The sequence below is a fragment of the Podarcis pityusensis genome (assembly GCF_964106645.2).
Source record: "Podarcis pityusensis genome assembly, chromosome: 15".
NCBI classification, from domain to species: domain Eukaryota; kingdom Metazoa; phylum Chordata; class Lepidosauria; order Squamata; family Lacertidae; genus Podarcis; species Podarcis pityusensis.
Window position 1 is genome coordinate 34,946,562 of NC_138040.1, and position 20,979 is coordinate 34,967,540.

A 20,979-nucleotide genomic window follows, 5' to 3' on the forward strand; every position below is an offset into this window, starting at 1 on the left:
AAAGCACAGGATTCTAGGGAAGAGACAGTTTATAAAAAATGGGTTGTTGTCCGAGAGAGTGGGGAGGGAAGCCAAGGAAAAGGAACTGAGGAAGAAGATGCTAAAGAGATGCCCGAGGGACAAGGTGGGAAACTGGAGGAGGGAGATGGCGTGCCATATGGATTTTTGTAATATTCTAAATTATATTTGTACCGGTTTAATACTGTTAGATATTATGCTCCAATGAGAGCCAGGCAGGTGGATCTGCCAACCACTGCCATTTAAAATTCCCATAATGCCCTAGAGCAACACTACGCCAGGGGCATTGTGGGAAGCTAAAATGGTGGCAGCACCCAGACCCCAGCTAACTGGAGTGCCATAAGAGGGTTATTTTAAATGGGACTGAAGATATAAGGCACCAGCAAACAAAATATGAACATGGCTAATGAAACAGATAAACTGTAATTATCATAACTTTTTATAACAGGGGCCCCTCTACATGTTAATACAGAAACTTAGTCTCCTCTTAGTAACTGTAGCTCTGGCCTGGGGGAAACAAAAATAGGCAACAAACTGCAGACCCCATAATTCTTTGGGGCAAGCCATTGCCACTAAACTGGTCTACAATCAATCAGAAATGGGGAACTCATTCTCCCCCCCCCCCAATGTATTTGAACTCTAACTTCCATCTTCCATGACCATTGGCCATGCTTGCTGGGGTTGGTGGGAGTTCGAATCAAACCGCATCTTGAGGCCTACCTGCTCCTCCCTGCCCTGCCCCAGTATTATAGAATTGAAGTATCATAGCTGTCAACGTTTCCCTTTTTTAAAGGAAAATTCCCTTATTCTGAATAGGATTCCTCGCAAGAAAAGGGAAAAGTTGACAGCTATGTGAAGCATAAATATGTCAGGCACTGAATGCTATTGAATTCATGACAGGCAGCTGACACCCTTGTAGCGCAAAGAGCAACACATTTAAGGGTACGATACATTGACGATATTTTTATCATCTGGACACATGGTCAACAGACCCTGGACACCTTTCACCAGAAATTCAATGATTTTCACCCCACAATCAACCTTACAATGAATCAATCTATGCAAGAAATACATTTTTTGGACACTACTATAAAAATACAGGATGGACACATAGACACCACCTTATACCGTAAACCAACTGACCGACAAACATATCTACATGCCTCTAGCTACCATCCCAAACATACCAAACAGTCCATTGTATATAGCCAGGCACTACGTTACAGCCGCATCTGTTCCAATTCTACAGACAGAGACTCTCACCTAAGAGATCTACAGCAAACCTTCTCAGAACTAAAATACCCAGCAGATGAAGTTAGACAACAGATCAACAGAGCCAGACTGATACCCAGAGAGAACTTGCTGCAAGACAGACCCAAAAAAGAAAATAACAGAACTCCACTAGTCATCACATACAGCTCCCAAGTTAAAACAGTTCAACGCATCATCAGAGATCTACAACCTCTCCTGGACAATGACAGTTCTCTTTCTCAAGCTCTGGGAGGAAGACCTTTCATTGCCTACAGACAGCCACCCAATCTTAAACAACTCCTAACCCACAATAATACTACAACCAGACTTAACACGGACACTGGCACCAGAGCCTGCAATAAACCCAGATGCCAACTTTGCTGCCACATACACCCGGACAACACCATTACTGGCCCCAACAACATCACACATACCATCTCGGGACTATTTAATTGCTCATCGTCTAACATTGTGTATGCCATCAAATGCCAACAGTGTCCTTCAGCTCTCTATATTGGACAAACAGGCCAAACCTTACGCCAAAGAATAAACGGGCATAAATCTGACATCAAGAATCACAAAACAGAGAAACCAGTAGGAGAACACTTCAATCTCCCAGGACATTCTATACAAGATCTCAAAGTAGCTGTTTTACTACAAAGGAATTTCAGAAATAGACTGGAAAGAGAAGCTGCTGAATTACAACTCATTACCAAACTTAAAACAATGGAGAAACCTGGTCTGAACAGAGACATCGGATTCTTATCTCATTATACATGACTAAGCCATTTCTCACCTTCTCACCCCTTGCCTTTTCCTGTAAGACCTATTACAGTCGTTAAGAGTCGTCAACAGGCTCATCTCAGCTATCTGCCAATCTCCGATTCCCACCACCCTTCTAAGTAATACCCCTCCCCACCTTCTCAATATATAGAAGGATCTGGTAACTTCTGTTTCAGTGTATCTGAAGAAGTGTGCATGCACACGAAAGCTTATACCAAGAACTAACTTAGTTGGTCTTTAAGGTGCTACAGGAAGGAATTTTTTTATTTCGACATTTAAGGGGAGTTGGTGATTATTTACTCGCTGTTATAATTTGTTAATTGGCCAGTTTTGGTTTTAGTCTATAGGATAGAGGGGTGTTGTTCATATTTATTAGACTTGGGAGCAGTTGCCAAGCAGCTGGGAAACTGTTACACTGAATCAGACCATTGGTCCAGTGGTCTATGCTGACTGGCTCTCCAGGGTTTTAGGCAGAAGCTTTTTCCAGTCTTACATGGAGATGCTGTGGATTGGACCTGGGACCTTCTGCATGCAAAGCAGATGCTCTTAACACTGAGCTATGGCATCTCCCCTTCCATAGATCAGATCAGTGCATATGTTTTTACAGGGAGCATGGCCAAGTGATGCTTTTCCTCTTCCCTTTCAGATGACGTCATGTTTACTGGTCTGCCAGGGAATCTGCTAACCGTCACAGATTATCTTCACTCTCTCTGAACACTTCTTGCTACCCCTCTCCCTTTCCCTCTCCCCACTTTCTGTATAACTCCTTCATAAGCAAGTCCAACTTAAATCACACTGACTCTACTTCTCCACCCCTCCCTAAGGGTCTTCACCATCGTTTTGGGCTCCTAAACTAATACACTGCTGCTCCCACTCCAGCCTTGGTCTGTCAGGTAGTGACGGGGGGCTTCTGCTTGTCCCGTGTCTAGAAAACAGTTTTCCGCTTGACTCTCACTGTCTAGGCATGGGTCTGAGTGGTTTTCCCTTTTGCTGCTTTCCCAGAGTAATCCCTCTCTTTAGTCTTAAATTGGAGCAATTGTCAATCTAGAGGAAAACTGAATTGCTGGGTGGATAAGCCCTGGCTTTCTGCATGCACTGAGGACTACGAATTTTTCTCCTAGGAACTGAATGCCCTTGGAGGAGTCGTGGGCATCCACAGCCATATTTACTTTGGCCCTAAGACTTTTGCCTGGAACTACGGACTGAAACAAAATATGTCTGTCTGTCTGTGTTTTGTTCAGTCAGTTTTTCTGCCTTTCCTTCTTCCCAGTTGTTGTGTCTTTGCTTCCTTATAATCTCTGACCTAGCTCTTTTATTTCATTTTATTCCGCAGCTCTTTTCCCAGATGAGCCAACGGAACCACGGTGGCATGAGAAACAGGATCCAAGCAGGCATCACAGTAAGAGCAAGTCAGCATGCGGGACATGGGGAGAGAGGGTGCTTGTGGGACTATGGGGCAGAGGAACGTCCAAGCTGGGGAAGGAGGAGCGCTGATCACGGGAGCACATGGGCACAGATCAGGAATGAACAAGGGTAAGTCCACTGGGGAGGAAAGGCATTGGACCAGGTTTACCATCAGTGGGACAAGGAAGCTTTAATGTATAAGCACCTCATAGATCGACTAGGGAATCCTTTAAAAAAAGGATTAGACAAAATCATGGAGGACAAGGTGACTATGCTTTTCCTCCACTGCCAAAGACATTGTGTCTCTAAATACCTGTTGCTAGGAATCACAGGTGAGCAGACTGCTGTTGTGCTCATGCCCAGCTTTCAGGCTTCCCTTAGGCACCTGACTGGCCATTGTGAAAACAGGATGCTGGAATAGATGGGCCAATGGTCTGATCCAGCCGGCTTCTCCTATATCCCTATGTTCTTAATGTAGAAGCCGAATTTGAGCAGCTTAGTTCTGTCCACACAGATCAGGAACAGAACTCTTTGAGGGCCTTACTATTGTCCTTGTTAATTTTACTCATTTGATTTCTTCCAGCTGACTTCTATGAACCCCCAACTGACCCACAAGAGCCTGGAAGAGATCATTGGAGCCACGAGAGCCGGCCAGGTGAGTCAATGCCCAATGTCCAGGGTGGGTTGTTTGCCCAGATCTGCTAGCCTTAAATGGCAGCACAGTCTAGACGGCTCCCAATGTTGGCCAGCCTTTTCTTACTCTAAATTTTCCAAACTGTGGGAATGGTCTGAGGACCAAGCCGGCATGCTGCTAGCTTTAAAGGATTTTAAAATAATTCTGTGCCCAGTCCAGCAGTGCACACTAAACTCACTGTAACTCAATACAAGAAACAGAAATTCATTTTACTGTTCTGTGGCTGCCAACACTGAGCCATAAGCAGGCATGGAGGGAGAGCCAAGAGTCACGAGCCAGTGCTGACTTTTATTGTCAGGCCATGTTCCAGCTTCTCCTTGAAGCTTTGTAGCAGGGCTGAGGAGAGCCTATGGCCACACCTCCCACCATCCTTGACCCTTGACCATGCTGGCTGGGGCTGATGGGAGTTGGAGATGAACAACATCTAGAGGACCACAATCCTTCCAAGTCAGAAGGAACCAAGGGCCAGCCTGTTCCCAGAGCCTAGGAACCTTCAACTGACCAGGGGATGCTCCAGCCAGTGGCGGAGCAAGCTGACCGGGTGCCTGGGGTGGCGCACGTGCCCTGCGCCTAGGGGTGGGCAGGGCGAGCTGGGACAGGATGCTCCACTGGGCCTCTGAGGAGTCTGTCTGCCTCCTCCCACTCAGCCGCCCTACAACTGAGGGGGAGGTGGCGGGCAGACCGTTTGGGGCAGCGTGGAGCCTGCAGGTGCCCAAGCCACTGCGTCACTCCCAGGTGAGTGCCGCCCACCATTTTGTCACCCCCTTCAGTGGTGACACTCAGGATGAACCGCCCCCACCACCCCCTCTTCCTCCGCCCCTGGCTCCGGCCTTGAAAAATAGAATTGGAAGAGAGATGGGAGAAGAGTCTGCTCTGTCTTTTTCTCAAGAATCCTTTGGATGTTTGAAGAGAGCTACCTTGCTCCCCCCCCCCCCCGACTTAGTCTGCTCTTCTCCAGGCTAAACATGCCCAGTCTGCTCTTCTCCAGGCTAAACATGCCCATCTCTTTCAGACATCCCTCAGACTTGGGTTCCTGTAATCCATGACTCACTGGCATGCAGAACTGCAGGTTCCTAGTGGCTCCCGAGAGTAGCTTGCTCACCATAAGAAGCACAGGCATAAATCTGGGATTCTTAGAAGGGGATCACCGTCTTTCTTGGGCTGCAACATTACAGGGCTGTTTTGGCTCTTGTGAAGTGACTCAGACTCATTTAATCAAAGCAGCCTGAAATTTACTCGGAGTCGAGTGTGGATTTCATGCTCTTTATTCAGCTCATAGTAGTGAGGAGGAATGGAAGTTCCCCCAAAATGTCTGCTTTATATACAGTGGTGCCTCGCAAGACGAAATTAATTCGTTCCGCGAGTTTTTTCGTCTTGCGGTTTTTTTCGTCTTGCGAAGCACGGTGTCGGAAAAGTTTTGGAAAAGCTTCAAAAATCACCAAAGTCTTCAAAAACCTCAAAAAAGGCTACCACACCGCGTGCTATGAGTTGCTCCTCGAAGCCAAGTCGCAACTGTATTAACGGTTTTAAGAAAAAGGAAACAAACTTGCAAGACGTTTCCGTCTTGCGAAGCAAGCCCATAGGGAAAATCGTCTTGCGAAGCAACTCAAAAAACCAAAAACCCTTTCGTTTTGCGAGTTTTCCATCTTGCGAGGCATTCGTCTTGCGAGGTACCACTGTACATTATTTACACAATGGGCCCCATGTGATTGGCTAATTCCAGGATTCTCCTGTAGGCCAATCAGGTTACAGATTCACTTCCACCTGGAGTTGGGTGGCTCCTGCAGACCAATCAGACTGCTGCATTTTGGATCCTATTGTTCTAGGACCAATCAGACTGATGCATTCTGAATCCTATTGTTCTAGGACCAATCAGACTGCTGCATACTGAATCCTATTGTTTTGGACCAATCAGACTGCTGCAATTTGGATCCTAATCAACTCAGTACATAACACAGCCCTTTCTCTTAAAAGCCCTAATGTCCTAGAGAGGTCCTAGACCCATGAAGTGACTGTGCTTCTTCTCCTCTTTATCTAGAGACCCCTGGAAAGGTCGAGCCGCCCACGCTGGATTACAACGAGCAGATTGAGCGGGAAGACTACGAGGACTGTACGGTGCTGTTGCTGCTGACTTGCCCTACTTGCCTTTAGTAACCGTTCCTTTCCTTAGGGGGTGGGGCATCCTGTTGTTGTGGGTGGATAAGCAGTGAGAGGGATGCGGGTGGTGCTGTGGTCTAAACCACTGAGCCTCTTGGCCTTGCCGATCAGAAGGTCGGCGGTTCGAATCCCCGCGATGGGGTGAGCTCCTGTTGCTCTGTCCCAGCTCCTGCCAACCTAGCAATTCGAAAGCATGCCAGTGCAAGGAGATAAATAGGTACCGCTACAGTGGGAAGATAAACAGCATTTCCATGTGCTCTGGTTTCCGTCATCGTGTTCCATTGCGCCAGAAGCGGTTTTGTCATGCTAGCCGCATGACCCAGAAAGCTGTCTGTGGACAAACATTGGCTCCCTCGGCCTGAAAGTGAGTTGAGCGCTTCAACCCCATAGTCACCTTTGACTGGACTTAACTGTCCAGGGGTCCTTTATCTTTTTTACCTTTTTAAGCAGTGAGGAACCATAATTCCAGGACAGCCAATTCTTTGTTTCCCCATTTCTATGGCTGTGAAATGGTCTGATCCTGCGTTTTCTGCTTGTCATTTGAGGCGGGGAATTTCCTCTCTGCAAAACTCAGGGAGGAATGCCAATAATAACACCTTGAACTTGCCCTGGTAGCAAATGGACAACCAATGCAAGTCTCTGAGCAAAGGTTCTCACTCCTGTCAGCAGCTGTGCTACAGAATTCTGTACTAACCATGGATTTGGGATCAAGCACAAAGGGAGGCCCTCAGACAGTGCATTGCAGTAATCCAATCTTGAAACCACTAGTTCTTGAACTCCTTTGGTCATTTGCACCGACAGAGCTTCATTTATTGTGCTTTCACAGCCTGCAACACACACACCTGGGTTCAGGTGCCCAACACATGGCCCATTTCCTGCTCTCCGTCTGCACTTCAGAAGAGGAAGACTGGCTAGACATTTAGTCTGCATGACCACATTTCCACTGTCAGAAGAAAAGGAAGTTTTGCATTCTTTTCTTTTTAACCGAAAGGCTTTTCCCATGCAGATTTCGTGCTTCTAGTTTGGCTCTTAAGCTTGGAAATGTTCCCTGGAGATAGAACCTTCTCCCTGGATGCCCAATGAGATTATAATTTCCTTAAATGTTGGATTGGGAAAGGGGCAGATGGGAAACCAAAAAACGTGGACAGAGTGGGGGGAGTGGAATGGCATGTCTAGAATCCTCTACAAAAGCACTTTCACAGGGCAATATTTTGTTGCAGCCCTCCCCTTTGTTTAATGATTTATTAGTGCTGCTGGATTGCCTTGATAAGCTGTTAGCTTTGTGGAGAAATTCACAGGACACAGCTCAGCAGCCCAGACAGCTCTGCACCGCCCCCCCTCCCAAAAAAATCCCCAACCCATTTCCCCCTTGCACGTGCTCTGGTTCTTTTTGGCCCATGTGAGTGGAAAATGCCCCGTGCTTTCTGCATAATGTTTGACAGATGGGAGGGATTTTGCCAAAGCAAACAGAGCTGCCCTGCATTAGGACCGCCAACCGGAAAAGTGTCCTGCTTGGCTGGGTGGTCATTTCTCGCTTTCAGCTATTATAAGAGGGTCGTGCAGTTGAGACTTTATGTTCTCTCACCTCTAATCATCACCGTTATTATTTTTGCTGCGCATTTCTCTACCACCCGAGAACGGTCTGGGCAAAACTAGAGGCAGTTCCCAGTATTGCTATAGGAAGTGGGAAAAAGTGGCAACTGTATTCCAAGAGCCAAACTGTGTGGGTTGTGCTGGTACCCAGCATGGACACACTGTGATGCGTCAGAACAGCATTCCCCAACGAGGAGTCCTCAATATATTTTGGACAAAGTACCCAAAACATCTGGAGGACACCAGATTAATTCTGGTTGCATCAGATATTTTGCTGCCTCTAAAGAGTTTCCTCCTCTCCACTTACTGGTCCTGTGTCTTTCTTCCCAGTGCCATTCCCTGTGTTTCCGAAGCCTGAATTGGTGCAGATTCTGCTTCCCCTGCTCTAATTATTGCTGCTTTTTCTTCTATGGCCGTGTTTCCGAGCACAATTCAAAGTGTTGGTGCTGACCTTTTAAACCCTAAATGGCCTCGGTCCAGTATACCTGAAGGAGCATCTCCACCCCCATCGTTCTACCCAGACACTGAGGTCCAGCGCCGAGGGCCTTCTGGCGGTTCCCTCACTGCGAGAAGCCAAGTTACAGGGAACCAGGCAGAGGGCCTTCTCGGTAGTGGCCCCTGCCTTGTGGAACGCCCTCCCACCAGATGTCAAAGAGAACAACAACTACCAGACTTTTAGACAACATCTGAAGGAATCCCTGTTTAGGGAAGCTTTTAATGTTTGAGGCATCACTGTATTTTAATATTGTGTTGGAAGCCGCCCAGAGTGGGTGGGGAAACCTTCAAAGTTAGCCCTACATAGAGCGCATTGCAGTAGTCCAAGCAGGAGATAACCAGAGCATGCACTACTCTGTGAGCTCCTGATTTATTCCTTTGCAAGCGGAGCTTGTGGGCAGCGCTGATCAGCTGTATGAGGGTGTCCACATTATTACATGTTGGAAAACCCTGAAGTCACATTTACGTTGACCGTCTTTATAGCATCAGCTTCCATAGAAGCTGCATCAGATAGAGCAATTCCACCTCTCCCACTCCTGCTTGATGTCTCATCTTCCTATAGGACAGGGATGGGGAACCCGCATCCCTCCAGATGTTGCTGGACTACAACTCCCATCATCCCTGACCATGGCTGGGCTCGTGGTAAATAGGCAGCCCATGGGTTGCTCATCCCTGTGCAGTGAGACCCCCCTACCCTGCTGGCTACTCTGAGAGGCCCTCTTCTAAGACAAAGCACCATCGGGGTGACGTGGAGGGAGAGGAAGCACCCCCATCTCTCTCTCAGCAACGCAGGACTCTTCCCGAGTGACAAAACCCTCTTCCTTCTCCCCTGCAGTTGAATACGTCCGACGTCAGCACAAACCCAGCAAACCACCTAAGAAAAAGAAACCTGAGCGACCGAGGTTGGAGACGGAGGAGGAGAAGCCAAGTATGCAGTTCGTTTCCTTTGGCTTGCTTCTGTTTTGCCAGGCTGTTGGAAAATAGAGGGAGATTAGGAGGTTGGGGGCAGGGAATGAAGGAGGCAGGGTAAGGAGGGAAAGAAATGGAAAGCATTCCAAGAGAATAAAGGCAGCAGATGAAACAATCTGAAGCCTCAGACTGGGGAATCCCTTTCTCTTGTATGTGCTGGAGGTCTGCCTCCTGTCAGACCTCTGACCTGCCAGATTTGGTGCTTAGGAACTCATTTCTTCCCAGTCTTTAGCGAGACAAACTTCTATGGGATCATCAGGGATAGCTCATTAGCCTTCATTAGTTCAGAAGGAATGCTAAGCCAAACCGGTGGCTTAGGGCATATCCTCACTTACCTTTCCTCTGTGTCGTAGTTCCATACGCAGAAAAGAAACCATTTAGTCTGTTGAAATGAGTCTGGAACTTCAAACCAATGACACTTGGTTGAGCAAACTATGGCTTAGTCTTATGCACGAACACAGCCAACGGGACTGCAAAGAAGTCAGATCTGAACAGGTGGCACGTGATTTGCCCTCCTGGCGGTACATCGTGGCTTCTTGTTTTCCCTGGTTTTGCCTTTTGGTGTGATTTAATTCAGTTTTTTTTAGTGAAAGCATAAATCACTGAGCATGGGAAAGAAGACTCAGACTATTTCAGTAAGTCCTAATCAGGCAACATAATGTTATTTTGCCTGGAGAAACTAGTCTTCTGACAGAATTTTGCAACATAATTTTGCTGTGGTGCTCTACAGGTAACGGCATATTGAGATCTGATTTTGATTTAGACCAGTACGATAGGGACATTTGCTTCGGGGGTGGCTAGCTCAGATGTGCTGCTGCTTGAGAGAGTCTTCTGAGAGTCAAGAATGTTGAGGGTCTGTTTAAGTCCAGAGAAATAGATAGAGTTTTAATTGAGCCTACTTTACTCCAAAGGGAACTTTCTATAACTTTTGTACCACATATCTTCCCCTTAAACTCTGCTTCCCCTGTTTTAGTGGACCTTAGTTTACAAAGCTTTAGAACACGGTTCATAAACCTGGTGTGGTCTTTTATTTTTATACCCTCGCTGCCAATGCAGATCCTTCCAATCTGTTGCAAGGCAGGGCTGGCCCTCGGCTCTGATGGCGCCAAAATATTTTCCATACTCTAGGTCAGACTACAGCTCCCTTCATCCCCAGCCAGGGTGATGGGAGTGGTAATGCAACAGCATCTGAGGAACTTAAGATTGAAGAAATCTGGTAAAGGTGCTGCTACAGAAAAGGCCCTGCCTCTTGTGCCCACTTATCGACCATACATTTGTATGAATCCGAACATTAAATTTTAGGAGCCATTAGCATCAAGTATGGGGCATCAGCCGTAAATGTGGGGATTGCCGATGAGCTTCCCTGCCCTCATCCCTAGGACCTTTGAGCAATTGTGCTATGATAAGGATACGAGAGTTTTACTGGCATATCTATTTTGCTCAGTAGAGAAGCCTGAGGAGCCGCCCACCCCCCCTTTCGGGAGTCATTACGAAGATGGGCTAGAGCTGCCAGATTATGGAGATGGTAAGTATTAAAACGGGACGCGGATGGTGCTGTGGGTTAAACCACAGAGCCTAGGACTTGCTGATCAGAAGGTCGGCAGTTCGAATCCCCGCGACGGGGTGAGCTCCCGTTGCTTGGTCCCTGCTCCTGCCAACCTAGCCGTTCGAAAGCACGTCAAAGTGCAAGTAGATAAATAGGTACCACTCCGGCGGGAAGGTAAACGGCGTTTCCGTGCGCTGCTCTGGTTCGCCAAAAGCAGCTTAATCATGCTGGCCACATGACCCGGAAGCTGTACGCCCGCTCCCTCGGCCAATAAAGCAAGATGAGCGCCGCAACCCCAGAGTCGGTCAGGACTGGACCTAATGGTCAGGGGTCCCTTTACCTTTAAGTATTAAAACAGTTGTGAAGGCTGGTGCCTCTCGGGAGAAACCTGCATTGGGAGCTGTGCTCCCACCTCACTAATTCTTATTCCCCTTCCCCATAGTGGATTATGGTCTTCCACCCCAGAAACCCAAACAATTCCCCAGCAAAAAAGAGGAGGAAGATGAGATGGGGACGGATGAAGAGAAACTCAAACCAAGTAAGGAGACAGCAGACGGAGGGGACGATTGAGACTGGGTATGAAACTATTTTTGTAGCCCAGGGGCCACATTCCCTTCATGTATAATGTTCCAAGGGCACTTTGCCAGTGGCGGAAAGGCAAAAATGGATGGAGTAACAAACATACATTTCATCTTTGTGCAGTTGGCTGGCTTCTACATGCTCTCCTCCCTGTCCCACATCTAGTCTCCCATCATCTAGTCTCCCATCAGAGTTCAAGGACACATTCCAGCAGGGCAAAAACACTCGGGGGGTTGTGGTTCCTGGGGTTTTCTGAAGGCTAGCTAGAGAAATCTGAAGGGGCATATTTGGCCCCTGGGCTCAAGGTTCCCCACTCTCAATTTAATAGGAGAGGGTTGATTGTTTGCTTGATTTGCATGCTTTCCCCCAAGGTATAGCAGATCTCATGTTGGGCAGCTCTGATTCTTCCTACCAGACTGCCCCGTGTAATCAAACGCTGAGCCATCTGAGCTTCTGCCTCCCCATTGAGCATAAGCCACTATTTCTGCACTTCTGTAGGAACACACATTTGCCACTAAGCCCACCTGGCAGCTCGTTCCCGCCAGCGTGCTTGCACTGCGCTGTCCATAATAACATCAAGAGGTTTGTGCTGATGATGATAACTCTGCTTCTCTTTGCTGTGCTTCAGAGAAGCCGAAAAAGGGTGCCGGCAGCAGCAAGGAAGAGGAGGAGGATGGGGATGCAGAGGAATGGACAGAGGAGAAAAGCAAAGAACGGAAAGGTGGGTAATCCCGAAGGAGGAGATCTGCACCAATACAGGGAGGTAGGGAAAGGATGCTGCTAGCAGAGGGACTCAGGAGCAGTGGCGGTTTCACCAGCGCTATACCACTGAGTGAAACTGACATCACAGTCTGCTCTTCATACTGGTTCTGGGTGATATATCAATATATAGGAGCGTCTCCACGCCCATTGTTCTACCCGGACACTGAGGTCCAGCGCTGAGGGCCTTCTGGTGGTTCCTTCACTGCGAGAAGCCAGGTTACAGGGAACCAGGCAGAGGGCCTTCTCAGTAGTGGCACCCACCCTGTGGAACGCCAGTGTGGTGTAGTGGTTAAGAGCGGTAGTCTCGTAATCTGGGGAACCGGGTTCGTGTCTCCGCTCCGCCACATGCAGCTGCTGGGTGACCTTGGGCTAGTCACACTTCTTTGAAGTCTCTCAGCCCCACTCACCTCACAGAGTGTTTGTTGTGGGGGAGGAAGGGAAAGGAGAATGTTAGCCGCTTTGAGACTCCTCAAAGGGAGTGAAAGGCGGGATATCAAATCCAAAACTCTTCTTCTTCTTCCCACCAGATGTCAAAGAGAACAATAACTACCAGACTTTTAGAAGACATCTGAAGGCAGCCCTGTTTAGGGAAGCTTTTAATGGTTGATGCATTACTGTATTTTAATATTTTGTTGGAAGCCGCCCAGAGTGGCTGGGGAAGCCCAGCCAGATGGGCAGGGTATAAATTATTATTATTATTATTATTATTATTATTATTATTATTCCGCCCAGGCCTGTCAGTGAGTTACCAACACATTGACATTGGTGACTAAAGTTCAGTGGACAACACATTCTAATCAAGGGTATTTTAAAGTCCTTTATTTGTTGACGTGAGTGATCTAATACAGTGGTTCCCAAACTCCCCTCCCTCCATATTGCTGTTGTTGACATCCATCCGCCTCGGGAGTCGATGGAGAAGTGCACCTTTGGAGGTGAAGCCAAACGGTTGGAGAATTACAGTGCCTGCTGTGGCTGTAGAACCGATATGGGAGAGACATGTTTTGTTGCAGCTGGGGCAGATGAAGGCTTGTGCTGCTGCAATTGCCCTGTGGCGTTTCTTTTCTCTGTGCTCCTTCCACTAATCATTCCTGCTCTAGTCACTGCTATGGATGCACAACCTGACTGTCTCCAGACACTTCAAGGGATTTCCATATGGCAGGGTTGATGTTGCCAGCCTTTCTCTCCTGCTGCTGAGAATCATGGTGGATCACTTAATGTTTTTTCCCCTGCAGGTTGTAACAATTGGAATGTGCCATATGATTTTTTAATTTCATTACATTTGATTCTTTTATTTCTTACATATTGTATTTTATTGCGCTACGGTTTGAATTCCATAGAATTCCTCAGTCAGTATTCAAATTGCAATGCAAAGCAATGCAAAGCAATCTGTAAGAATTTGAGAACAGTTTCATTAAATAGCCACCATGGTGTGTAAAATTTATCTATTTTTTTCCTGTTCCTTATAAGTTTTGAGAGATTTTCTCAGCGATGGCCATTGCCAAACATTTTTGTGCCATGCGTAGTTTTCTAAATTTTCTTCGTATTCCCTGCCCCCGTATGCTTTTTTTCCTATCCCCAGACATTTCCTCCCTAAACTTTGACCCCTGTTTCTTCTCCATGTGCAGGGAAGCCGAAGAAAACAGGAGGGAAAAAATGGGAGACAGATGAGGACGAGTGGACTCCAGAAGAGAAAATAAGTGAGTGGGATTTTTAAAAAGGTTAAAATGCATTGGTTGGGCTAACCAGCTGAGGAATATTTGCTCAGGTAGTTATCCTTAATCTGATAATGCCCATAAGTGTGTAGGTAAGAGTAATATTAAGGGACGCGGTTGGCGCTGTGGGTTAAACCACAGAGCCTAGGACTTGCCGATCAGAAGGTCGGCGGTTCGAATCCCCGTGACGGGGTGAGCTCCCGTTGCTCGGTCCCTGCTCCTGCCAACCTAGCAGTTCGAAAGCACGTCAAAGTGCAAGAAGATAAATAGGTACCGCCCCGGCGGGAAGGTAAACGGCGTTTCCATGGGCTGCTCTGGTTCGCCAGAAGCGGCTTAGTCATGCTGGCCACATGACCCGGAAGCTGTCTGCGGACAAACGCCGGCTGCCTCGGCCTATAGAGCGAGATGAGCGCGCAACCCCTGAGTCAGACATGACTGGACCTAATGGTCAGGGGTCCCTTTACCTTTAAGAGTAATATTGAATCATAGTAAACTGCTTTTGTGGAATTTTGGAGCATGCAGTGTTCATTGCTCAATATATGGTCACTTGATGACTCTCTCTTGAATACATAACCTGCGCACCCTCACTTGCATTTGTGGTGGCAGGTGAAAGCAATGTGGCTATATTTAGCCTGGAGAAGAGAAGACTGGGGTGGGGGAACATGATAGCACCTGAAGGTCGCATGAGAGGATGGCAAATACAGTGGTACCTCGGGTTACACACGCTTCAGGTTACATACGCTTCAGTTACAGACTCCGCTAACCCAGAAATAGTACCTCAGGTTAAGAACTTTGTTTCAGGGTGAGAACAGAAATTGTGCTCCAGTGGTGTGGCGGCAGCAGGAGGCCCCATTAGCTAAAGTGGTGCTTCAGGTTAAGTACAGTTTCAGGTTAAGAACGGACTTCCGGAACGAATTAAGTACTTAATCCGAGGTACCACTGTACCTTGAACTGGCATGAAAGCTGTCTGTGGTGGCGATGGTGATGATAGCTAGATTTATTACTTGTTTTACAGCAAAGGATCCCAGGGTGGGTTGCCACAATATACAATACTTACGGTACCTAAAAAGATAAAGAAAACAGAAGACTGAGTTAAGCACTTGAAAAATCCATTGAAACCAGACACTATAAGTTCATCTTAACTTGAGTAGTTCATAAGTCTCTGTGGCTTTACACAACGTTTTGTATTTTTCTCAGAAGACTGATAAAGACTGTATAATTATTTTGGTAATTATTGTATGTATATTAGTCGCTAACGCGTTGCATGAGTCGTACTACTGCAATATACAATACAGCATTAAAAACAGTTCAGAACAAATCACAAATACAACCAGAATGGGTCCTAAAATTTAGATATCTCAAGATATCTCAAGTATCAATGGCTTGTGTCTTCAGCCTATGATGAAAGCTGTGCAGTGATGCACCGTTGCGGTGAGGGAATTTCACAACTTTGGGCTACCACAGAGAATGCCCACTCCTGGGTCACCAACACTCTGAGTCTCTGAGGATGGTTGCACTACCAAGAAGGCCCCCTCTTCTGATCTTAACATCTGAGTGGGACACTGGGGAAGGGGGTTGTTAAGTTGTGGGCGAACATATCAGACGACACAGCGATTCTTCCAAAGCAGCTCTTTATTTGTAAGCTGGAACAGAACTGAACTGAGGAGCTCAGTCAGCCTGCTTATATAGAGCTCCACTAGAATGCAACAGTAACCATTTTCTGTAACTAGCCAATCACTGAACGTCACTTTCGATCCTTCATTTGCATAACTATCTACAGTATCCCCATGCTGGCCCAGGGTGAGAACTTCAGTACATAACAGGGGTGGTCTTTAAGTTGATTGGTTTAGGGCTTTAAACACTATTGTGGGCACCTTAAATTAAGCCTTAAAACAAACTGGCAGCCAGAGTAGTACGTGGTGATCATTTTGTTGCTTCTTGCTGCAGTCATCAAGTGACAGATCTCTATATCTGTGGGGGTGCATGAACGGGATATTGGTTTGTTTGTTTTTGGATTTGTCCTTGTTGTTATGCATTTTGTGCTTTTATCATGCATTTTCATGCTGAGAACCACCCTGAGATCTACGGATGTAGGGTGGAATACAAATTTAATAATAATAATAAGTGAACTGCCCTGCCCGTTCTGCTTTGCAGAATGCCCTCCTATTGGGATGGAATCCCATCGAATTGAGGACGATCAGATTTTATCTTCCTCCATGCTGCGTCATGGCTTAGCAGCCCATCGTGGTCGCCTTAACATGCAGGTAATGGCATTGTTCCAGGTGTGGCCATGATCCTGTTCTCTCTCTCTCTCTCTCTCTCTCTCTCTCTCTCTCTCTCTCAATTTTAATTAGTTTTTTAACATATCATTTTCAACAGTAATTAAACATACTTTTACATCTTATTCAATTTTTTTACTTCCATCAGTCCTGTCTGAAAATTTTCCAGTCTAATCTCTTAGTATGCATTTCTTATTTTCCGTATTACATTTCAAACTCATAACCAATATCTCTATCTTTTTCTACTTTGTAACACTTTGTATATTTCTCCTTACAAAACTTCTTGTAATCCTACTAGCGCAATTTGTTAATTACAGTTGCTCTTCAAATAATTCATATACTTCTTCCAATCTTCTGTAAATCTCTGGTCCCGCAGGTTTCGAATCCTTCTTGTCATTTTGTCCAATTCTGCATAGTCCATTAATTTCGTCTGCCATTCTTTTTTCGCCGGAATTTCTTCTTGCTTCCATTTCTGGGCTAACAATACTCTTGCCGCTGTTGTTGCATATAAGAACAGTTTGACATCTTGTCTATTAATGTCTTGGCCTATAATACCAAGTAAAAGTGCTTCTGGTGGCCACGATCCTGTTCTTGAATGGTTGAATGTGAAATGATGATTCACAAGCACTATTATTTACAGATAGGTAGCCGTGTTGGTCTGCCATAGTCAAAATAAAAAAATCCTTCCAGTAGCACCTTTAAGACCAACTAAGTTAGTTCTTGGTATGAGCTTTCGTGTGCAAGCACACTTCTTCAGATACCTTTAGTTGGTCTTAAAGGTGCTACTGGAAGCACTATTATTGTTTTGTTGTTGTTTTATTTATCATTATAAACTCAACAATGACGCCGTTCAATGACCTCAACTCGGCGTCGTGCAACAAGGGTGGGGAACCTGAGGACCATGTTCCATTCTGGATAACCTTCTAAGGGCCACATGTCAGTGGCTGGGTGGGGCCAGAGGCCAATTTTGGCAGAGCAGCAAATGCAAATTGTTACCTCTGTACCGTAGGCTAGCTTTTACACATATTTGAACGCATCCCTCTATCCTCCATCCAGTCAAGTGGTATTATCAGATGCGGGTTGCGCTGTGGTCCAAACCACTGAGACTCTTGGGCTTGCTGATCAGAAGGTTGGCAGTTGAAATCCCTGCGACGGTGTGAGCTCCCTTTGCTCTGTTCCTGCTCCTGCCATCCCAGCAGTTTGAAAGCAAACCAGTTCAAGTAGATAAGTAGGTAATGCTGCAGCAAGAAGGTAAACAGCATTTCTGGCTTCCGTCACAATGTTCAGTTGCGCCGGAAGTGGTTTAGTCTTGCTGGCCACATGACATAGGAAGCTGTCTGTGGACAAACACCGGCTCCCTCAGCTTGAAAGCAAGATGAGCGCCGCAACCCCATAGTCGCCTTTGACTGGACTTAACTGTCCAGGGGCCCTTTACCTTTTACCTATTATCAAGAGTTCAAGGACACCTTCCAGCTAGGTAAAAACATTTGCTGTGCAAATACAAGGCAAGTGAGGTTTTTTGACCTGGGGAGAGTTTCAAGAGCTAGACAGAGAGGCTGGAGGGCCCCAGGTCTGACCCCATAACTGCATCTTTACAGTATAATAAGGAAATATAGATAGATGTATTTAAAACATTTGCACCCCGCCTTTCTGCTACCAACCCAGCAAAGTGGCTCACAAAATGGGAATAAGATCATTAGCAATATTGCTTCCTCTTCCTCTTCTCCTTTCTGCCTCCCTTTGCAGGCAGGGTCTAACGAGGATGATTTTTTTGACGGCGCTTGGTGTGCAGAAGACGACAGCCGCGTACAGTGGATTCAGGTGGACACCAGAAGAACCACCAAGTTCACAGGAGTCATAACCCAGGGCCGTGATTCTCTCATCCAGTACGTACGGGTAGGGAAGGGGGAGAATTTCAATTCAAATTAAAGGCGAACCGGCCAAATTTGCACATTCCTAAATTGCATGCGAACTGAAATGCTGCCAGCCTTTGAAAGCCGCACTTCTCCAAATGTTGTAGTGCGGTTCTCCGGCCAAGTGTGCATAAAATGCAGGCATTGGTGAAAACTGCATTCGGAAATGCACTTTGTTGGGGGAAATATACTTTTGCAAAAGTGGGGATGTTCAGCAAAATTCCATTAAAATATGTATTTTAGAATAAATTCTTACCCAAATGCTGCTGAATTCTCATGAGAACATTTTAAAAAGAACCGCAACCAAGTGATGTGGAAATATGGGGAACTGAACTTAAGATAGGCAGCATGAGAAACAGAGGCCACACACCTACTTGTTGTTGTTGTTGTTTAGCCGTTTAGTCATGTCTGACTCTTCATGACCCCATGGACCAGAGCACTCCAGGCACTCCTGTCTTCCACTGCCTCCTGCAGTTTGGTCAAACTCATGCTTGTAGCTTCAATAACACTGTCCAACCATCTCGTCCTCTGTCGTCCCCTTCTCCTTGTGCCCTCCATCTTTCCCAACATCATGGTCTTTTCCAGGGAGTCTTCTCTTCTCATGAGGTGGCCAAAGTATTGGAGCCTCAGCTTCACGATATGTCCTTCCAGTGAGCACTCAGGGCTTATTTCCTTAAGAATGGATAGGTTTGATCTTCTTGCAGTCCATGGGACTCTCAAGAGTCTCCTCCAGCACCACAATTCAAAAGCATCAATTCTTTGGCGATCAGCCTTCTTTATGGTCCAGCTCTCACTTCCATACATCACTACTGGGAAAACCATAGCTTTAACTATGTGGACCTTTGTTGGCAAGGTGATGAATCTGGGAATTGCAGTTTATCCCCAGAGCTAGAGTTTCCAGCACCCTTCACAAACTACAGTTCCAGGATTCTTTAGATTCCATGTGCTTTAGATGCATGCTGTAGATGTCAAATGAGGAAAGCCCATCCCTATGTGTTGGGCAGACCAAAGGATCAGCATCCCGCTTTTTAACCACAGATTTTTTTTGAGGGGTGAGGATCCTAGTGCAAATAAATAGGTACAAATGGAAGAAGGGAAGACTGTGTTTATTCTGCCCTAGGATCCCCATTCCTCAAAAAAATCTGTGGTTAAAAAACTGGCTGCTGAGAGTTGCGTATTATGAAGCAGTCATTTTGCATAGTTTAGCAGACTTCTTACTTTCTTACCCACGTGCTTCCTTCATTAGGATAATAATTGTGCTTTTTTTAGCCCCCTGCGTGATTATAAAAATAAGGAATGGTCAAATAAAACAAGATAGGGAGTTATACCAGCGACTGACTGATAGAGAGAGGAGATTGTTAATATCAGGATTGGAAAACTGTGAAGTAATAGAGAAGATAGCAGAACGATAAAGGATGGATGTTGGGCTTTTGAAATCCAGAACACGGGAAGTCCCATTGAAATTAAGTAATTTGGACTATATAATTGGCTATATATATATATAATATATATATATATATATATATATATATATATATATATATTGAATGTGGAAAGTTTTGGTTTGATTTGTTACTAATATGAATGTTTTTTTAATTGGAAAATGAATAAAAATTCTTTACAAAAACAAAAGGATAAGAATTGTGCTTTAAAAAAACCCTTAAAAAACCTTTAAAAAAGGAAAGTTGAATGCTGAACCTAGAAGGCCGCTTAGCTACCACTTTCCTTCATTTTTTGTCTTTTTTCTTCAACAGCGATGACTTCGTCACCACCTTCCACGTGGGCTTCAGCAATGACAGCATGAACTGGCTCATATACAGCAACGGATACGAGGAAATGGTACTTGGCCCGTTAGAAAAGTCCCCTCAGTGCTTTAACAGCATTTTGTCTGTTGAGACTTCCCTCTGGGGTATTGTGAGCGGCCCATAAGGATGCTGTTTATTTGTTTATTTATTAGATTTATACACCGTCCTTCATCACAAGATCTCAGAATAAAACACATGCTGTTCATGTATCAGGGTTTGGCTGGTGCAGAATGAGTGGCAGGGATCCGCTTTGATGCTTAGAATTTTGAATTATGGGGGCTGAGAACATCTGGGCAGGTAGGGTAAAAGTTAAATCCACACACCCACACATGTATTTATATGTTTATGGATTCCTCCTGTAAATAATAATTTACAGGAAACAACAACTTTGGAAAAACCTAATAAAATGCAATAATAATAATAATTGGGACACAGGTGGCGCTGTGGGTTAAATCACAGAGCCTAGGACTTGCTGATCAGAAGGTCGGTGGTTCGAATCCCCATGACGGGGTGAGCTTCTGTCACTCTGTCCCTGCTCCTGCCAACCTAGCAGTTCGAAAGCGCATCAAAGTGCAAGTAGATAAATAGGTACCACTCCGACGGGAAGGTAAATGGCGTTTCCATGTGCTGCTCTGGTTCGCCAGAAGCAGCTACCGTATTTTTTGCTCGATAACACGCACCCGACCATAACACGCATGTAGTTTTTAGAGGAGGAAAACAAGGGGAAAAAAATTCTAAATGAAACAGTGGATGTATGATTTTTGTGGTTCATGCTGTGGCCACAGACATGTGATCTGACGGTGAGTTTGGGGTAGCCCAATGCAAAAATCCTGAGGATCCATGTGGATCCATGTTTGTAACCACGTTTTTGCATCACTGCAGCCCCAGGCAACAGTGGGTGCGTGATTTTTTTTGGTGCAAACTTAGCCATGGACATGCTATGTGATCTGATGGTGAATTTGGGGTGGCCCAGGGCAAAAATCCTGAGGATCCATGTGGATCTGTGCTTTGTAACCACG

At 45.9% G+C, this 20,979-nt stretch overlaps 1 protein-coding gene across 4 annotated transcripts in view; it reads left to right on the forward strand.

The window, feature by feature from the left end:
• The window catches only part of AEBP1 (AE binding protein 1), a 57,085-nt gene that overhangs the window by 10,611 nt on the left and 25,495 nt on the right, over window positions 1-20,979 (forward strand). Inside the window, exons 3-13 of one of the 4 annotated variants that reach the window (XM_080982336.1) lie at window positions 3,386-3,451; window positions 4,040-4,111; window positions 6,189-6,260; window positions 9,231-9,334; window positions 10,814-10,889; window positions 11,353-11,448; window positions 12,118-12,210; window positions 13,877-13,948; window positions 16,118-16,227; window positions 17,989-18,128; window positions 19,910-19,994. In XM_080982336.1, coding sequence (XP_080838462.1) covers window positions 3,386-3,451; window positions 4,040-4,111; window positions 6,189-6,260; window positions 9,231-9,334; window positions 10,814-10,889; window positions 11,353-11,448; window positions 12,118-12,210; window positions 13,877-13,948; window positions 16,118-16,227; window positions 17,989-18,128; window positions 19,910-19,994 — 986 coding nt within the window. Of the gene's footprint in view, window positions 1-3,385; window positions 3,452-4,039; window positions 4,112-6,188; window positions 6,261-9,230; window positions 9,335-10,808; window positions 10,890-11,352; window positions 11,449-12,117; window positions 12,211-13,876; window positions 13,949-16,117; window positions 16,228-17,988; window positions 18,129-19,909; window positions 19,995-20,979 lie in introns of all 4 variants that reach the window. The other 3 variants (XM_080982337.1, XM_080982338.1, XM_080982339.1) reach the window with 3 other exon arrangements.